Source organism: Mya arenaria, chromosome 3, assembly GCF_026914265.1.
Source record: "Mya arenaria isolate MELC-2E11 chromosome 3, ASM2691426v1".
Lineage (NCBI taxonomy): Eukaryota > Metazoa > Mollusca > Bivalvia > Myida > Myidae > Mya > Mya arenaria.
Window position 1 is genome coordinate 17,047,600 of NC_069124.1, and position 20,067 is coordinate 17,067,666.

At 42.6% G+C, this 20,067-nt stretch overlaps 2 protein-coding genes across 8 annotated transcripts in view; both read left to right on the plus strand.

Annotated features, from left to right (window-relative positions):
• Positions 1-7,447, plus strand: part of LOC128227645 (sodium-dependent proline transporter-like) — a 34,211-nt gene extending 26,764 nt beyond the window's left edge. For 3 of the 7 annotated variants that reach the window (XM_052938373.1, XM_052938372.1, XM_052938375.1), the window contains exons 15-16: positions 1,652-1,851; positions 6,327-7,447. In XM_052938373.1, the coding sequence (XP_052794333.1) occupies positions 1,652-1,822 (171 nt within the window). In that variant the 3' untranslated portion in view covers positions 1,823-1,851; positions 6,327-7,447. Of the gene's footprint in view, positions 1-857; positions 889-1,651; positions 1,862-2,853; positions 2,909-6,326 lie in introns of all 7 variants that reach the window. The other 4 variants (XM_052938378.1, XM_052938374.1, XM_052938377.1 and 1 more) reach the window with 4 other exon arrangements.
• Positions 7,448-11,018: 3,571 nt separating this feature from the next.
• On the plus strand, positions 11,019-11,408 carry LOC128225745 (ctenidin-3-like). Its single transcript, XM_052935650.1, has one exon. It carries the CDS (start codon positions 11,019-11,021, stop codon positions 11,406-11,408), a length of 390 nt encoding a protein of 129 aa, XP_052791610.1.
• Positions 11,409-20,067: the final 8,659 nt, after the last annotated feature.

Consider the following 20,067-nt stretch of genomic DNA (forward strand, 5'->3'; position numbering starts at 1 on the left):
TTACATTGCTTCATTTTCAGTTATCATTTAATGAGAAATACCACAGTCCGATAAAGGCAGTTTACGTGGAAGACATTGCTATAAGAAAGAAAAGTGAATAGTCAATATCGAAAGCCATCAGTTCCATGTGTCAAATACACACATTGTTATTTAAGTGCTATAAACTATCATTTATGATCGCGAATGTAGGGTGGCAGAACTGACTGCATAGTCATTTATATTTGACGAGATTGTGTTTAAAGTCGTACTTCTGTAATTTGAATTCAATCGCCGTAAGATGTGTTGTTTAATAATAGAAGCTTCTTACACCAATCTGAACACCTCGGTATCTTCGCCATACGACAAGAACACAGTGGTTACGCTCAAGCATTTTTATTTTTCTTATTCGAAACGGGAACTTTTTTCGAATATTTTTAAATGTTTAATACACGAGAGAAACTTTTTCCCTATCTGGTGTTGGGGGTTGTGAAGCACTAAAAAGCAGTTGTTTCGCGTGCAAATTGGTCAACTGACTAATACATATATAGAATTTTTATTTAGTTGTCCCTGACCTTAATTCGGGGTTGTTTCGAAGGTAATGGCCGAGGTGCTCCGATTGACCAAACACGAAACGAAGGAGCGCGATATAATACATAAGTGACATTGGAAAAGCCAGCTCTAATTGGTTGCTTAGCAACTACAAGGACTGGTCAGAACTTTCGTGTAGCGCTTAAACTGTAATTTATGGCTATCCATACTTTAAAACTTTGATAAGAAAAATCTATTATAAGATAGATTTACAGAGCGGATAGTGAATAAATTTACATAAACGATTAATATGAAAATAAATTTTGCAATATACCCGAATTCAATTTTAGTACGAGAATGGTAAAAATTTCTACGCCGTCAGTAAGTGACAATACTAAATATTGAGTTATGTAGAGACTGCAAACATAATGGAATGCTTCTGTAGACGAACTTCGTTGGCTCGAACTAACTGGGATCGATATTTTTCATTTTCTCAAATTTTGTACAAATAAGCGAGTTTTGCCTGGATCGAATTATCATTCGCTCGAAGTTTTGTCGACCGACCCGGCGATTTCGAGCCATCGAGTTTCGACTGTTTGTGATTTGCAGGCGTCCTAAACAAAGCTCAGTTCTGCTTTTGGTACTATCACAGTAAACGGTGTTTCTTTTCTTCGCTCTTTTTGGGCCTGTGTGAACACGATTAGCAAAAGCTGATGCTGCGCTTTAATAGCATGACTCCCGAAGAGTGCCGAAGATACAATAACACGTTTAACTTTCATCTTAACTCTTTTCTTTGAATAACTGTTTTGAACCGGTATAGACAGGCAAATACTTCAGTCTCTACATACGACACATACGTAACTTCTTATATGCATGCGAATCTTCTTGCTTCTAGATATTATTGGAAATCTGATATACTCAATGAATGTGCATTGTACTTGATGCAACTTGCAATGCCGTACATTCCAAACCACAGCTGTATTAAGAATACCATCGTTTCAAGCCCCTGCACGCATCGTGATATTCACTCATATTCCAAAACCGAGTGTAATAATCAAAGCAACTATAGAGACCTCACATGCACTGCTCGCATTTCTTCTGAGTTCCTTGCATGCACCTTGTTTACACAGTATCGATATTCCAGGAGAAAAAGGCGCCCCTAGCGGCTCCAATGGCCGCCCCGATGGGCGCGGAGCCGCACCTGCCCACCTCGTACCCTAGCTCCTATGCATCTCAACCAGCTACCTATCCTTCCAATAATGATCGACCCGCGGAATCGAATCAGACTGTCTACGTGCAGTACGTGCCCGAGTAGACCGGGGCTACACAGACACACGGACAATGGTCTATATCAGTTCGGTGACCCCAATTGGCTTTCGTACCCCACCCGCTTGTACCCTGTAGCACCACATGTAGCCGTAGAAAAGACAAACAATCTTTTTCTCACTTGCCTGCCACATTATCCGAAACCAAGCTTGAGTCCCGCTCTCTTTGACCATTATGTGCTTCCTGCAAATATATGAAATTACGACCTCGCAGGGTGTTTACTAGGTCCGCGGCCGGCCTTACTTCTTAACTGCAAGTTTCTACTTTTCTTGTAACCAAGACAACCATTAAACGTGAACAAATACGATGGGCATTAAATAAAAACATGAATTTTGTGCATTTATAAAACAATCCGGAAGATAAAAATTGACTATTGACAATTAATTTCGTTCGACAAGGTAACATTCAGTTTACTGTTTCAAGTTATGGCATTGTTATTTATTTCACAATTAACTCATTTTTATCGATCTTACATCTTGCACCACGAAACTAAACGATTTTTCTTTAAACCATGATCTTTGTTTTCACATGAATGTCTGTTTTGAATTTAATGCAATGAATCAAATGTTCATTCTTTGTCACAGGCAAATGTTTGAACCTCTGTAGAGTGAAAGTTTTAATACAGTCATCTTCAATAAAAAAAAATTCAAATGATTACGCTCATCTTCAATACTGTTAGTGGACATTATTAGAAGTTATGTAATCAAAACTATACAAAACTTGATCTGTGTGAACATTCTGTTATAACAAATTAATTATCTACTGTTGTTCAAAATCCATGTTTACATTTTCTTCAAAGTTTTTCTTCTAACCCTTGTTTCTAATTTAATCTTAGAAAATAACATTTGGCATGCTGGGGCGGAGTTCAGTTGACTTGCATGTATTTGTTCAGATTAACCATAACTGAAAAAATTATTCAACATGTCTGTTTACCAGATTTTCCATTGCTTCGAGTGTAAGTTAGCAGGACCCGGTCGCATTGTCGCATCGTACTAACCTAGTTTAATTTCTTGTTTTTAGAGCTATAGCCCCGCCCAGGCCGACTACCCTGTAAAACAGGTCTATGTAGCGTGAGGTATTTATACATACCAGCGTTTCTGCGGAATGGCTATTGTGTTTCTCATTTGTTTTTACCTAAACGTCCACGATCCTGGACCATTCCTTAGGGTATGATCTTTTTTGTGGACCAATAAGAATTGAGAATTATCCCAAACTTTATATTCCAAAGAACGCTTGGTTGCTGACTATATTTTTTAGAACGAATTGACAAAGTTCACGTTTGTTAAAGTCTTTTTATGCCCCCGAAGGTGGGCATATTAAAATCGCACCGTCCGTCCGTCCGTCCGTCCGTCCGGCTCTGTAACTTTCCCTTGTATGGACAGATTTTAAAATAACTTGCCACATGTGTTCCACATACCAAGACGACGTGTGGCGTGCAAGACTCGTGTCCCTACCTCAAAGGTCAAGGTCACACTTAGTGTTTATTCACAATGGAGTGCTGCATATAAGGACATAGAGTATAGGTTGTCGTGTCCGGGCTGTAACTTTCTCTTTTATGGACAGATTTTAAAATAACTTGCCACATGTGTACCACATACCAAGACGACGTGTCGCGTGCAAGACTCGTGTCCCTGCCTCAAAGGTCAAGGTCACACATAGTGTTTATTCACAATGGAGTGCTGCATATAAGGACATAGAGTACAGGTTGTCGTGTCCGGGCTGTAACTTTCCCTTGTATGGACAGATTTTAAAATAACTTGCCACATGTGTTCCACATACCAAGACGAAGTGTCGCGTGCAAGACCCGTGTCCCTACCTCAAAGGTCAAGGTCACACTTAGTGTTTATTCACAATGGAGTGCTGCATATAAGGACATAGAGTATAGGTTGTCGTGTCCGGGCTGTAACTTTCTCTTGTATGGACAGATTTTAAAATAACTTGCCACATGTGTTCCACATACCAAGACGACGTGTCGCGTGCAAGACCCGTGTCCCTACCTCAAAGGTCAAGGTCACACTTAGTGTTTATTTACAATGGAGTGCTGCATATAAGGACATAGAGTATAGGTTGTCGTGTCCGGGCTGTAACTTTCCCTTGTATGGACAGATTTAAAAAAAAAACTTGACACATGTGTTCCACATACCAAGACGACGTGTTGCGTGCAAGACTCGTGTCCCTACCTCAAAGGTCAAGGTCACACTTAGTGTTTATTCACAATGGAGTGCTGCATATAAGGACATAGAGTATAGGTTGTCGTGTCAGGGCTGTTACTTTCCCTTGTATGGACAGATTTTAAAATCACTTGCTACATGTGTTCCACATACGAAGACAACGTGTCGTGTGCAAGACCCATGTCCCTACCTCTAAGGTGAAAGATACACTAAGTGTTTATTCACAAGGGAATTCTGAATATAAGGACATAACAGTGTAGGTTGTCAAGTATGGGTGGTATTTTTTTTATGTTCAGAGGCAATTTAAAATAACTTGCCATATGTATTTGACTCCTTGTTCGTAGGTCAATGTCACATTCGGGGGCATTCGTCACATACTGTAACAGCTCTTGTTTTTTAAGTTATTGTACAATAAGAGTAAGAATATTAGATCATGGTTGGAATGTTTGAGTCATCTATGACGAAATGTCTCGGGGGATTTAAAAGTAATTGCATTTACAACTTTGCTGTCGAGGATAATATAAACCGCTTTTAAAAATGAGTTTCTAATTTCAATATCCCAGAAGCAAACAATGGCATATATTAAACTTGTTTCTCATTGGTCCATAAATGACTGCATACACTAAAGATTGGGCTACGCCCTCACTTACGCTGCCCGCACTTCGGGCCCTATTTTCTGTAGAACATGTAAGATATACACTCATTTATACCTAAGGTTTATAGATTGTATATAAAGCTAATCCTGATTATAGTTGCCATTTTGTTATACGTGTATGGTAATGTCACCCTCAATATATATTTGTCATATTTAATTGTAAATGACAATCATTCTTCCTATTATTATCCGAGGATCGTGGACACAGCCTTTAACAAAACTGATGTGGATAAATTATTATACGTATTCCCTTACAAAAATGTATATAAATGTACCGGTTAACTTCCTTCAATGTTTGTTTACGATTGAATGTTAGGTGGTCTGTTTGTACGTACTCAAATAACGCCCGATATTTGTTATGTCATGGTGCATATTACTTCAGAAACTATTTTTGTGTTCAATGTGGAATGGGGAACGTTTGTTGATGATTTGCGTGCTTTATTCTAATGACTTAAGGATTTGGTTAAAAAACAAACATTTCAATCGACAATTTGAATGAATAGTTATAGGGAATTTTTCAGTTATTTTGGGCGAAATAGCAAACCCTTGAAACTGGGAATTTTCGCGTAAATATCAGAAAATGTTTGATAAATATTTTTTGTATGTAATTAGTTGCATATACTCCCAATGATTTTTGGTGCAATTTATTGCCTTCTAAAGGCTGTTTCCCCTTGTGAAAAAATGTCCATTTTCCCCCAAGAATATTTCCCAATTTGATTTATGTAGATTACGTTAATGAATGAAAAAAGCAATGAATTTCTTTAAATATAAACAAAATCTTGACAAAACTTACTCTTTCACAGCATAATGTATGCATAAAAAAGTTAGAACATCTATATTTACCATTATATTAGCTATTTTGGCCTGATTTTGTACTTTTCCCAAAGTCATTTTGTTCCAAAAACTAATTCCAAAACAATCACTGACTCCAATTATACTATTTTTGTTGTCGGCTTGTATTATTTCAACAATGAGATAACTAGATTTTCAAACAAAACTTATTGTATAAGGAGTGGCTAAAAAAGCGCACTGGGTTACTGAAATGCAGCCAGGCAACCAGGACAGAGGGTTAATGTTTATAAAAGGATTGGTCAATTTGAAAACACCAATCTTGTGAACGGCTTGAAATCAATTCTACTTCAGTTTTGTCCAAAAGTGTGTGCATTCCCCTTTGATTGCTTAACCAGTACATTCCACGTAGAAAGCTTGCATCATAGTTACAACTTTGTTCTCCTTTTACACCACCCTCTAGATTGAGATTGTATAAAATAGTAATCATTATTATAAAATAGTTATATAGCCCATACTGGTCATTATATTTTATTATTATCTGGTCATTATATTACATTTTGATCTAGAATAGTCTATGGTGCATGTGCTTGTATTGGATGAGTAAAGAAACTTTTAAGAGGGTGTTGGGCTATTAAAAAAGTGTCCATTGTGCTTTTTTGAACATAAAATGTATTTGCCAATACACTATGCTCTCTTTTTTCTAGCTTGCCATTTCTTTTCTTACATAAACTTAAGACTTTCATAAAGCATGGTGTGATATTTAATCAGATTACACGTAAGACATTTTGCAAAAGTAGTCAGATTGTTGCTTTCTTTTAATTTCAGATATAAATGCCACTTTTTTTAAAAGCATTTTCTGTTTTTTATCATTTCAGATGTCGCCTGATGGACAGCATTTTGCACAATCGCAGAAATATCTCGAGGCGGACATTAAAATGTGAACAAACAGTGAATGTAGTTTCCGTGACTGTAATATTTGTGACTGTAATATTCGTGACTGTCAATAACGTGACCAATACATTGCTCCAGATAATCGCTATACAAATAAAATTGTTTGTGAAAAGACAAGTTAATACAATAGTTTTCATCAAAATTGTGATTTATTATTGGTTAATTAAGTTTGTGAGTTCGTATTAAATTTAATTAAGGTTGTGTTAGAATTACATATCAATGTTTACACAAATAGTTTTGTTTACATTGGAGTATATACATATACATTGTGTACTTTTAATGTTTTCTTTTTGTAATGTCTATTGTAAAGATTTTAACTTTCGTTGTCTATCGTGTTCACATTGAAGTTAATACTATAACAATCCATTACATGTGTAACTTGTATTCTACGTTTTCTACAAATTAACAATTCGAAACGAACTTTTTTGGAACTAACAAACTCTTAAGATATCCCTTGTTCTAAACAAGTGTTTAATCAGATTTTTTTATAATCGAATGTATTTTGTTCATCTATACAATTAAGAAGTAAATATCGTATTTCTTTATACATGTATTTTGTCATTTTTATGAAGTCCATATGAAGTCCGTTAAATCTTTACATCCTTTGTATTGGGGAATCATGGATTTTTCGTGATTTAAATATCATAGTTTAACTTTTATCTGATGGGAAGTATTCGTTGAAAATTTCATATATATTGATCCATTTTTAGTGATATTTTATGTTTTACATATATATAACATTTTATATATTTTAAATACAATGAAGTTAATATTTTTAACAGAAATTCTATCTCTATATATATCTTTGTCAAGGTAAGCTGTATGCATGAGTTGCTTCTTGACCCTTTAATTGGTCCGATTGCTCAGAAGATTAGAAACATTGTAGTACAAGCATGCTGTCACAATACACATCAGACAGTATAAACTTGAATAGAACAGAGCTATATAAATACATTTTTCTTTTTTCTTCTAACAATCCGTTTATTTGTAGAAATTGTTGTTTTTTTTCAACTATCTTACCCTAATAAAGTATACGCATATGTTTTGTTGCATTTTGTTATATGTTTGACACGACCAAAGATGTATTTGCAATTGCAGACAATTCAAGTGAGCCTGGGGTTCAAATCCTGTCACAATCACAGAGCTACATATATATATATTTTTTATATATTATCAATCATGTTTCATGACGATTATACTAGAACATTTTTAGTTATGCATCGACTGCTCCTACTACCTCTCATGCAATTCCCTCAACGTAAGCTACATATACATATGCCTACCCCACAAGTTGAATCAAATGTGGATGGGAACTGCTGTAGGCATTATACGTGCAGTAATAGTGTCGTTGACTCATGAAATCACAACCTATTTTAGGCAGTCTCAACATAAGCTATCTACTCGCCAAGTGTCTTGAGAATTGATTGACAACAATGAGATTTTCAAGTTACCGTTACCTTGGCCTTGACTTGAGAGTTTCGAAATTCAGAACTAGAGCCTCTACTAGAGGGAAGATTACGTGAACACATTTGAGTAAACAAGTATAAGCTCGTCTGTGTTTTAGAAGAAAAAAAATGCCGAGGAATTGTCGTACAATCGGCTTTGCAAAAGCTTGAGCCTTGGCCACAATTCAAAACCGTTCAAGATTAATAATATCTGTCATGTGTTCCCGTTCCGGATAGAAAAATCAGACCCGAGGGCACCTGCGTTGCCTGGTAACGGATACACGATAGATATTTTTTCTAGCATACCTTAATTATTGTTTTAGGCGAAGAAACTGCATAAAAAAAGCTCATTTTTGTACATTTCACCAAAAAGCGCGTGCGATAATGTTTACTGACGTCATGACGCGCAGTAATTTTTATTCACTGTCAACGTCAATAAGTTCCTTCGATATCAAGTCTTTGAAGGGTTATTTCGTTTTGTTGTGAAGATATATTTTTGCAAAGTTAATGTTTATGAAACTCATCTATTGAAATCTCATAATTATGGTTACTTAAAGTATATAATAAAAGAAATGAAAAGTATAACGTCACAGCGCGTGACTCATCTGGCATGGCGGGATGCCAGATGGGATTTTCCAGCACGGCTGACGTCACCGGAATGCCTATCCGGTGTGCTAGAAATTCAAATAAATCTTGGTACACACGTTGCAAAAGAATACTCATGTGCAAGATGTCCTTCACTCTGGCTTTATTACTATCCAGTTGTGCCTAGTGTTTGTCTGAACAAATTCTGGGTTCTTCGGCGCTCTTTTCTTCAAAGCACAGCGAACAACCGAAAATCAAACCAAACTTATAGATCTCCACATTTATACTTTGTAAGGACTCGGGGTCTATTAGCGTGATTACTGCCATGACGACGCAGTCCTGGAAGAATCTGCTGTTTCCGATGAAACGCGCAATGGAGCCCTCGCCGGAAGTCACTATGACCAGAACGGCCGCCTGGAATGTTCCCCAGATCCCGCCCCTATGCGCGGATTGTCACGACCCTAAATGGATTAGTTTGGGTTGTTGAACGGACTAGGTTTGTTCTGTGCTACCGAATACATTTCCGCACTCCCCAGCACCAATGTCTGTCAGTCCCTGTGGACATCCTTTGCAATTGTCGGTAGGGCTCGGGAGAAACGAGATTCTCGAAGCGAGTGCAATTCATAGCGCCGTTATCCACGTCCCTTTGCTGTCCCAGCACTTCCGATATACTGCATGGGTTGCCGGATTTGGAGCTTCCCTAAGGTGGAAGTCGGCAGACTAATGGGGCTGCAACAACTGCCCATGCGCACCCTACATCCTACAGACGATGCACACGATGTAGTGAAAGTGGTTGTTCGGAGGTTCACCGGAAATCGGAAAATCTGGCCACTAAGCTGTGCATGTAGTCGTATAGGGTGTGGTACCGTTTGCGATTAATGGACCAGACGGCTGCTTGGCTTGCTCCTTTACCACAGCTCTTCCGAACTTAAGAACAAAATAGATAATTCGTTTTAATGTTTATATGAAATATTTGCTAAGTAACCTTAACGCTGTGCTGTGTATATGAAATAAAAACATACACTTATAGAACCACCAGTCTAAACTCGTGGCTTAAGTATACAAGGACGACGCCTAAACCAGAAGAGCGCGGTCGCATGGATGCTAAAGTTTACGCGCGGGAACGTGATTTGGGAGAGGCGTATGCACGGCTTAGGTTCACACGTAATGGTTTATTGCCTTAATTAAAGCCATTTATGTATTGGATAACATTCTTGACATTGATGTTTCATAAAATAAATACATAAGATAACGATTTTTTTTTATTTAAAAAATACGAAAAATTATATAAAATTACTGAGTCAGTATTGTTCGTATAATTCAATCGTTTCGCCAATTATTTTTTTTGCTTTCTAGAAATCGCGCTCATACCAGTAACAAGGACAACAACAACCACGGAAGCAACAACTGTCAAAAATAAGAGCAACACCAAGTTCACCAACCACAGTATTGTTACTTTAATTTAAAACACTGACTATGCATTGTTGTTCGCAACATTGTTGACCTATTTTCGTTTACGCTTTAACTACATTAGTATTAAAACAATGTATTATATAAAAGAATAAGTGCATTTGCCAATTTTTACGAAAAATCCGCTTTTTCTTACTCTAAACGAAAAAAGCAAGTGATATTACCGACCGCTCCTGTATTGCAAAAAGGTTAAAATATCTTTGACACTAGTAATTCTGGACTAGGGCAAGCCCGAGGGGTTGGAAATGTTACGTGGAGACGGGTCCAATACCGGCGGTTTAGGGCTTGAGGGATAAGGCTGTGTTATGTTGTTGTGTTCAATGGTTATATAGTTACATGCACTCAAAAATGAAACTACTTCATACAATTTTGTTTGTTTTAATTCTTAGCTGAGTTATTTTTGGCAAATCATGTAAGTGATCAGTTTGAAATCTTTATATAAATATAAAAAATTGAAGAGGTATTCTTTATAGCAATGTTTATAAATGGCGGCCGAAGCGTGGCGACATAAGCAACCGCATGGGTATGATTAGCGGCCGGAATGGGGGGCGGCGGCATGAGTTGCCATATGAGTTAAGATGGTTGCCGGAGCAGGTCGCTATGAGTAACCGCATGGGTATTAGTGGCGGCCGGAATGGGGAGCGTCATGAGTTGCCGCAAGGGTATAGGTGGCTGCAGGAGCGGGGCGGCATGAGTAACCGCATGGGTATGAGTGGTGGCTGGAATGGGGCACCCTGAGTAGCCGCATGGGTATGAGTGGTGGCCGGGATTGGGGCGCCATGAGTAACCGCATGCGTATGAGTGGTGGCCAGGATGGGAGAGGCATGAGTTGCTGCATGGGTAAATGTGGCTGCCGGAGCGGATCGCAATAAGAAACCGCATGGCTATGTGTAGCGACCGGAATGGGGGCATGGCGTTGCCGCAAGGGTATGCATAATGGCCGGGATGGGCGCGGCATGAGTGGCCGCATGTGTATTGGTTTTGCTGGAGTGGGGGGGGGGGGGGGCGGCATGTGTTGCCGCATGGGTATGAGTGGTGGCTAAATGGGGTCGGCATGAGTTACCGTATCGGAATGAGTAATGGCCGGGCTGGGGTGGCATGAGTTGCCGTATAGGAATGAGTAATAGTTGGGATGGGGTCGGCATGAGATACCGTATGGGAATGAGTAATGGCCGGGATGGGGGCGGCATGAGTTACCGTATGGGAATGAGTAATGGCCGGGATGGGGGCGGCATGAGTTACCGTATAGGAAAGAGTAATGGTCGGGATGGGGTCTTCATGAGATACCGTATGGGAATGAGTAATGGCCGGGATGGGGTCGGCATGAGTTACCGTATGGGAATGAGTAATGGCCGGGATGGGGGCGGCATGAGTTACCGTATAGGAAAGAGTAATGGTCGGGATGGGGTCTTCATGAGATACCGTATGGGAATGAGTAATGGCCGGGATGGGGTCGGCATGAGTTACTGTATGGGAATGAGTAATGGCCGGGATTGGGCGGCATGAGTTGCCGCATTGGTATTGGTTGTGACCAGGATGGGGGTCATAAGTTGCTGCATGGGTATGAGTGACGGCCGGGATGGGGCGGTATGAGTTGCCGCATGGGTATGATTGGTGACCGAATGGGTGGGAGCGGCATGAGTTGCCTTGTTGGTATGAGTGGTGGCCGAAGGGGGCGGCATAAGATGCCGCATGAGTATGAGTGGTTGCCGAATGGGGGGCATGAGTTGCCGCATGGGTATGAGTGGTGCACGAATGAGGGGGGGGGGGGGGGCGGCATGGGTTGCCGCATTGGTATGAGTGGTGGCCGAATGGGGGGCGGCATGAGTTTTCCGCATGAGTATGAGTGGTGGCCGAATGGGGGGCGGCATGAGTTACCGCATGGGTATTAGTGGTGGCCGAATGGGAGGGGCGGCATAAGTTGCCGCATGGGTATGAGTGGTGGCCGAATGGGGGGGGGGCATAAGTTGCCGCATGGGTATGAGTGGCGGCCGAATGGGTGTGGGGTGGGAGCGGCATGAGTTACCGCATGGGTATGAGTGGCGGCCGAATGGGGGGTGGGGGCGGCATAAGTTGCCGCATGGGTATGAGTGGAGGCCGAATGGGGGGCGGCATGAGTTGCAGCATGGGTATGAGTGAAGCCGAATGGGGGGGTGGAGCGGCATGAGTTACCGCATGGGTATGAGTAATGCCCGGGACGGGTGAGATGTGGTGGTAGAGGCGGGGGTGCATATATGCGTTTTTTTCACTTAAATACTTAGTCACCAAATATTCCAGTTTTGTTTTTTGGTATGAGAACAACTGATCAGTCGTTTTACAGTTTTATCACCCCTTTGACAAATATTTACAGTAACTTTATGCCTTGAACGCATACAAGTGTATTAACATTGTACCATATAAACTATTTGTGAAATCAGTATGTCTGTTTTTAAAAATTAACATGCAATTAAATGTTAGAACCTTTTCATGGTTTTTAGGGCCTCGTTGTCGTGGGTATCAGTTTAAACATATTTATTTTACAACGATTGTGAAACAAGTTATTACAACATTATATTAATCACTCTCGTTGGCACGATTTTACGCGAGAGTGTGGTCTTGTGTTGTGGGGGAAACCGGAGAACCCGGAGAAAACCCACTTGTCCGGCTTGGTGACCACTAACCAAACTCACATGCGCCCAAGCCGGGAATCGAACCCGGGTCGCCTAGGTGAGAAGCGAGTGCGCTAACCACTGCGCTAACCGGACAACCTCGTGGGTATCGGGTCTCATGTAGTGGAGTAAAATTTAATGTGGAAAACTTAAACAAAATGACAAAACCACGTAATATAATATTTGTGAATACATGTTGATGTGTCATTTGAAATAAAACCATGTATAAAGATATGTTGTGAGTACAGGAAATGCTTCAAATACATATTCTTCCAGTCCTTATATTGACATTTGACCGTGAACCGAAAAAACACACCATATCTTATTTACTAGTGAAGTGATCCTCGTTCAATGATGTTTAAAGATTTTTCAAAAAGAAATCGCATGCATTACAAAAACGTATTTGCGAAGCTCCCGTTGGCTATTAAAGTGCCGGTAATAGCCTACAGCAAGGATGGTAAAGGATTTCAGCAAGAATGCTAGGAGCGGTTCGTAGCAGTAGTACAGGGAGCTGTTTTATCAGGTATCCTAGGAGCGGTTCGTACCAAGTAGAGATGTCCAGCAGTAGTACAGGGAACTGTTTTATCAGGTATCCTAGGAGCGGTCCGTACCAAGTAGAGATGTCCAGCAGTAGAACAGGGAGCTGTTTTATCAGGTATCCTAGGAGCGGTCCGTACCAAGTAGAGACGTCCAGCAGTAGAACAGGAAGCTGTTTTATCAGGTATCCTAGGAGCGGTTCGTACCAAGTAGAGATGTCCAGCAGTAGAACAGGGAGCTGTTTTATCAGGTATCCTAGGAGCGGTCCGTACCAAGTAGAGATGTCCAGCAGTAGAACAGGGAGCTGTTTTATCAGGTATCCTAGGAGCGGTTCGTACCAAGTAGAGATGTCCAGCAGTAGAACAGGGAGCTGTTTTATCAGGTATCCTAGGAGCGGTTCGTACCAAGTAGAGATGTCCAGCAGTAGAACAGGGAGGTGTTTTATCAGGTATCCTAGGAGCGGTTCGTACCAAGTAGAGATGTCCAGCAGTAGTACAGGGAGGTGTTTTATCAGGTATCCTAGGAGCGGTTCGTACCAAGTAGAGATGTCCAGCAGTAGAACAGGGAGCTGTTTTATCAGGTATCCTAGGAGCGGTCCGTACCAAGTAGAGATGTCCAGCAGTAGAACAGGGAGGTGTTTTATCAGGTATCCTAGGAGCGGTTCGTACCAAGTAGAGATGTCCAGCAGTAGTACAGGGAGCTGTTTTATCAGGTATCCTAGGAGCGGTCCGTACCAAGTAGAGATGTCCAGCAGTAGAACAGGGAGCTGTTTTATCAGGTATCCTAGGAGCGGTCCGTACCAAGTAGAGATGTCCAGCAGTAGAACAGGGAGCTGTTTTATCAGGTATCCTAGGAGCGGTTCGTACCAAGTAGAGATGTCCAGCAGTAGAACAGGGAGCTGTTTTATCAGGTATCCTAGGAGCGGTTCGTACCAAGTAGAGATGTCCAGCAGTAGAACAAGGAGGTGTTTTATCAGGTATCCTAGGAGCGGTTCGTACCAAGTAGAGATGTCCAGCAGTAGTACAGGGAACTGTTTTATCAGGTATCCTAGGAGCGGTTCGTACCAAGTAGAGATGTCCAGCAGTAGTACAGGAAGCTGTTTTATCAGGTATCCTAGGAGCGGTTCGTACCAAGTAGAGATGTCCAGCAGTAGAACAGGGAGCTGTTTTATCAGGTATCCTAGGAGCGGTTCGTACCAAGTAGAGATGTCCAGCAGTAGTACAGGGAGTTGTTTTATCAGGTATCCTAGGAGCGGTCCGTACCAAGTAGAGATGTCCAGCAGTAGAACAGGGAGCTGTTTTATCAGGTATCCTAGGAGCGGTCCGTACCAAGTAGAGATGTCCAGCAGTAGTACAGGGAGCTGTTTTATCAGGTATCCTAGGAGCGGTTCGTACCAAGTAGAGATGTCCAGCAGTAGAACATGGAGCTGTTTTATCAGGTATCCTAGGAGCGGTTCGTACCAAGTAGAGATGTCCAGCAGTAGAACAGGAAGCTGTTTTATCAGGAATCCTAGGAGCGGTTCGTACCAAGTAGAGATGTCCAGCAGTAGAACAGGGAGCTGTTTTATCAGGTATCCTAGGAGCGGTTCGTACCAAGTAGAGATGTCCAGCAGTAGTACAGGAAGCTGTTTTATCAGGTATCCTAGGAGCGGTTCGTACCAAGTAGAGATGTCCAGCAGTAGAACAGGGAGCTGTTTTATCAGGTATCCTAGAAGCGGTTCGTACCAAGTAGAGATGTCCAGCAGTAGAACAGGGAGCTGTTTTATCAGGTATCCTAGGAGCGGTTCGTACCAAGTAGAGATGTCCAGCAGTTGAACAGGGAGCTGTTTTATCAGGTATCCTAGGAGCGGTTCGTACCAAGTAGAGATGTCCAGCAGTAGAACAGGGAGGTGTTTTATCAGGTATCCTAGGAGCGGTTCGTACCAAGTAGAGATGTCCAGCAGTAGAACAGGGAACTGTTTTATCAGGTATCCTAGGAGCGGTTCGTACCAAGTAGAGATGTCCAGCAGTAGAACAGGGAGGTGTTTTATCAGGTATCCTAGGAGCGGTTCGTACCAAGTAGAGATGTCCAGCAGTAGAACAAGGAGGTGTTTTATCAGGTATCCTAGGAGCGGTTCGTACCAAGTAGAGATGTCCAGCAGTAGAACAGGGAACTGTTTTATCAGGTATCCTAGGAGCGGTCCGTACCAAGTAGAGATGTCCAGCAGTAGAACAGGGCGCTGTTTTATCAGGTATCCTAGGAGCGGTTCGTACCAAGTAGAGATGTCCAGCAGTAGTACAGGGAACTGTTTTATCAGGTATCCTAGGAGCGGTCCGTACCAAGTAGAGATGTCCAGCAGTAGAACAGGGAGCTGTTTTATCAGGTATCCTAGGAGCGGTTCGTACCAAGTAGAGATGTCCAGCAGTTGAACAGGGAGCTGTTTTATCAGGTATCCTAGGAGCGGTTCGTACCAAGTAGAGATGTCCAGCAGTAGAACAGGGAGCTGTTTTATCAGGTATCCTAGGAGCGGTCCGTACCAAGTAGAGATGTCCAGCAGTAGAACAGGGAGGTGTTTTATCAGGTATCCTAGGAGCGGTTCGTACCAAGTAGAGATGTCCAGCAGTAGTACAGGGAACTGTTTTATCAGGTATCCTAGGAGCGGTCCGTACCAAGTAGAGATGTCCAGCAGTAGAACAGGGAGCTGTTTTATCAGGTATCCTAGGAGCGGTCCGTACCAAGTAGAGATGTCCAGCAGTAGAACAGGGAGCTGTTTTATCAGGTATCCTAGGAGCGGTTCGTACCAAGTAGAGATGTCCAGCAGTAGAACAGGGAGGTGTTTTATCAGGTATCCTAGGAGCGGTTCGTACCAAGTAGAGATGTCCAGCAGTAGAACAGGGAACTGTTTTATCAGGTATCCTAGGAGCGGTTCGTACCAAGTAGAGATGTCCAGCAGTAGTACAGGGAACTGTTTTATCAGGTATCCTAGGAGCGGTTCGTACCAAGTAGAGATGTCCAGCGGTAGTGCAAGGAGCTGTTTTATCAGGCATCCTAGGAGCGGTTCGTACCAAGTAGAGATGTACAGCAGTAGAACAGGGAGGTGTTTCATCGGGAATCCTAGGAGAGGTTCGTATCTAGGAGAAATGTCCAGCAGTAGTATAGAGAGCCGTTTTATAAGAAACCTTAAGAGCTGTTCGTTCTTATGAGAGATATCCAGCAGTAGTTCAGGGGAGCTGTTTTATCAGGAATCCTAGGAGCGGTTCGTACCTAGGAGAGATATCCAGCAGTAGTTCAGGGGAGCTGTTTTATCAGGAATCCTAGGAGCGGTTCGTACCTAGGAGAGATGCCCAGCTGTAGTTCAGGGAGGTGTTTCATCAGGAATCCTAGGAGCGGTTCGTACTTAGCAGATATATTCAGCTGTATTTCAGGGAGCTGTTACATCAGGAATCCTAGGAGCGGTTCGTACTTAGCAGATATATTCAGCTGTATTTCAGGGAGCTGTTTCATCAGGAATCCTAGGAGCGGTTCGTACTTAGCAGATATATTTCGCTGTAGTTCAGGGAGCTGTTTTATCAGGAATCGTAGCGGTTCGTACTTACGAGAGATGACCAGCAGTAGTACAGGCTTCGTTTCATCAAGATTCCTAGGAGCGGTTCGTACCTACGAGAGATGTCCAGCAGTAGTACAGGCTTCGTTTCATCAAGATTCCTAGGAGCGGTTCGTACCTACGAGAGATGTCCAGCAGTAGTACAGGGAACTGTTTTATCAGGTATCCTAGGAGCGGTTCGTACCAAGTAGAGATGTCCAGCAGTAGTACAGGAAGCTGTTTTATCAGGTATCCTAGGAGCGGTTCGTACCAAGTAGAGATGTCCAGCAGTAGAACAGGGAGCTGTTTTATCAGGTATCCTAGGAGCGGTTCGTACCAAGTAGAGATGTCCAGCAGTAGTACAGGGAGTTGTTTTATCAGGTATCCTAGGAGCGGTCCGTACCAAGTAGAGATGTCCAGCAGTAGAACAGGGAGCTGTTTTATCAGGTATCCTAGGAGCGGTCCGTACCAAGTAGAGATGTCCAGCAGTAGTACAGGGAGCTGTTTTATCAGGTATCCTAGGAGCGGTTCGTACCAAGTAGAGATGTCCAGCAGTAGAACATGGAGCTGTTTTATCAGGTATCCTAGGAGCGGTTCGTACCAAGTAGAGATGTCCAGCAGTAGAACAGGAAGCTGTTTTATCAGGAATCCTAGGAGCGGTTCGTACCAAGTAGAGATGTCCAGCAGTAGAACAGGGAGCTGTTTTATCAGGTATCCTAGGAGCGGTTCGTACCAAGTAGAGATGTCCAGCAGTAGTACAGGAAGCTGTTTTATCAGGTATCCTAGGAGCGGTTCGTACCAAGTAGAGATGTCCAGCAGTAGAACAGGGAGCTGTTTTATCAGGTATCCTAGAAGCGGTTCGTACCAAGTAGAGATGTCCAGCAGTAGAACAGGGAGCTGTTTTATCAGGTATCCTAGGAGCGGTTCGTACCAAGTAGAGATGTCCAGCAGTTGAACAGGGAGCTGTTTTATCAGGTATCCTAGGAGCGGTTCGTACCAAGTAGAGATGTCCAGCAGTAGAACAGGGAGGTGTTTTATCAGGTATCCTAGGAGCGGTTCGTACCAAGTAGAGATGTCCAGCAGTAGAACAGGGAACTGTTTTATCAGGTATCCTAGGAGCGGTTCGTACCAAGTAGAGATGTCCAGCAGTAGAACAGGGAGGTGTTTTATCAGGTATCCTAGGAGCGGTTCGTACCAAGTAGAGATGTCCAGCAGTAGAACAAGGAGGTGTTTTATCAGGTATCCTAGGAGCGGTTCGTACCAAGTAGAGATGTCCAGCAGTAGAACAGGGAACTGTTTTATCAGGTATCCTAGGAGCGGTCCGTACCAAGTAGAGATGTCCAGCAGTAGAACAGGGAGCTGTTTTATCAGGTATCCTAGGAGCGGTTCGTACCAAGTAGAGATGTCCAGCAGTAGAACAGGGAACTGTTTTATCAGGTATCCTAGGAGCGGTCCGTACCAAGTAGAGATGTCCAGCAGTAGAACAGGGAGCTGTTTTATCAGGTATCCTAGGAGCGGTTCGTACCAAGTAGAGATGTCCAGCAGTTGAACAGGGAGCTGTTTTATCAGGTATCCTAGGAGCGGTTCGTACCAAGTAGAGATGTCCAGCAGTAGAACAGGGAGCTGTTTTATCAGGTATCCTAGGAGCGGTCCGTACCAAGTAGAGATGTCCAGCAGTAGAACAGGGAGGTGTTTTATCAGGTATCCTAGGAGCGGTTCGTACCAAGTAGAGATGTCCAGCAGTAGTACAGGGAACTGTTTTATCAGGTATCCTAGGAGCGGTCCGTACCAAGTAGAGATGTCCAGCAGTAGAACAGGGAGCTGTTTTATCAGGTATCCTAGGAGCGGTCCGTACCAAGTAGAGATGTCCAGCAGTAGAACAGGGAGCTGTTTTATCAGGTATCCTAGGAGCGGTTCGTACCAAGTAGAGATGTCCAGCAGTAGAACAGGGAGGTGTTTTATCAGGTATCCTAGGAGCGGTTCGTACCAAGTAGAGATGTCCAGCAGTAGAACAGGGAGCTGTTTTATCAGGTATCCTAGGAGCGGTTCGTACCAAGTAGAGATGTCCAGCAGTAGTACAGGGAACTGTTTTATCAGGTATCCTAGGAGCGGTTCGTACCAAGTAGAGATGTCCAGCGGTAGTGCAAGGAGCTGTTTTATCAGGCATCCTAGGAGCGGTTCGTACCAAGTAGAGATGTACAGCAGTAGAACAGGGAGGTGTTTCATCGGGAATCCTAGGAGAGGTTCGTATCTAGGAGAAATGTCCAGCAGTAGTATAGAGAGCCGTTTTATAAGAAACCTTAAGAGCTGTTCGTTCTTATGAGAGATATCCAGCAGTAGTTCAGGGGAGCTGTTTTATCAGGAATCCTAGGAGCGGTTCGTACCTAGGAGAGATGCCCAGCTGTAGTTCAGGGAGGTGTTTCATCAGGAATCCTAGGAGCGGTTCGTACTTAGCAGATATATTCAGCTGTATTTCAGGGAGCTGTTTCATCAGGAATCCTAGGAGCGGTTCGTACTTAGCAGATATATTCAGCTGTATTTCAGGGAGCTGTTTCATCAGGAATCCTAGGAGCGGTTCGTACTTAGCAGATATATTTCGCTGTAGTTCAGGGAGCTGTTTTATCAGGAATCGTAGCGGTTCGTACTTACGAGAGATGACCAGCAGTAGTACAGGCTTCGTTTCATCAAGATTCCTAGGAGCGGTTCGTACCTACGAGAGATGTCCAGCAGTAGTACAGGCTTCGTTTCATCAAGATTCCTAGGAGCGGTTCGTACCTACGAGAGATGTCCAGCAGTAGTACAGGCTTCGTTTCATCAAGATTCCTAGGAGCGGTTCGTACCTACGAGAGATGTCCAGCAGTAGTACAGGCTTCGTTTCATCAAGATTCCTAGGAGCGGTTCGTACCTACGAGAGATGTCCAGCAGTAGTACAGGCTTCGTTTCATCAAGATTCCTAGGAGCGGTTCGTACCTACGAGAGATGTCCAGCAGTAGTACAGGCTTCGTTTCATCAAGATTCCTAGGAGCGGTTCGTATCTAGAAGAGATGTCCAGCAGTAGAACAGGGAGCCGTTTAATTAAGATTCCTAAGAGCGGTTCACACCTAGGAGATATATCCAGCATTAGTACAGAGAGCCGTTTTATCAAGAATCCTAAGAGCGATTCGTACCTAGAAGAGATGTCCCGCAGTAGTATGATTCTACTCCTCGGACGTTTGATGGTTTAATGTGTATTGTCTGACTAAACATGCAATATCACAGCCTACTCCTCGTCATATAAATGTATATTTATCCGTGAACTTTTACCCTTTGTATATTGAAGTGGTGTCTTCACAATCGGTCAAACTTTTGTTTGCAGAAATTGAACAATTGATGGATAGGCATACAAATGTTGCACATTTTGCCATGCTATCTGAATATC

What these genes read in the sequence shown, in the direction of transcription:
- LOC128225745 (XM_052935650.1), top strand. Translation starts at nt 11,019, where the DNA reads ATGAGTAATAGTTGGGATGGGGTCGGCATGAGATACCGTATGGGAATG.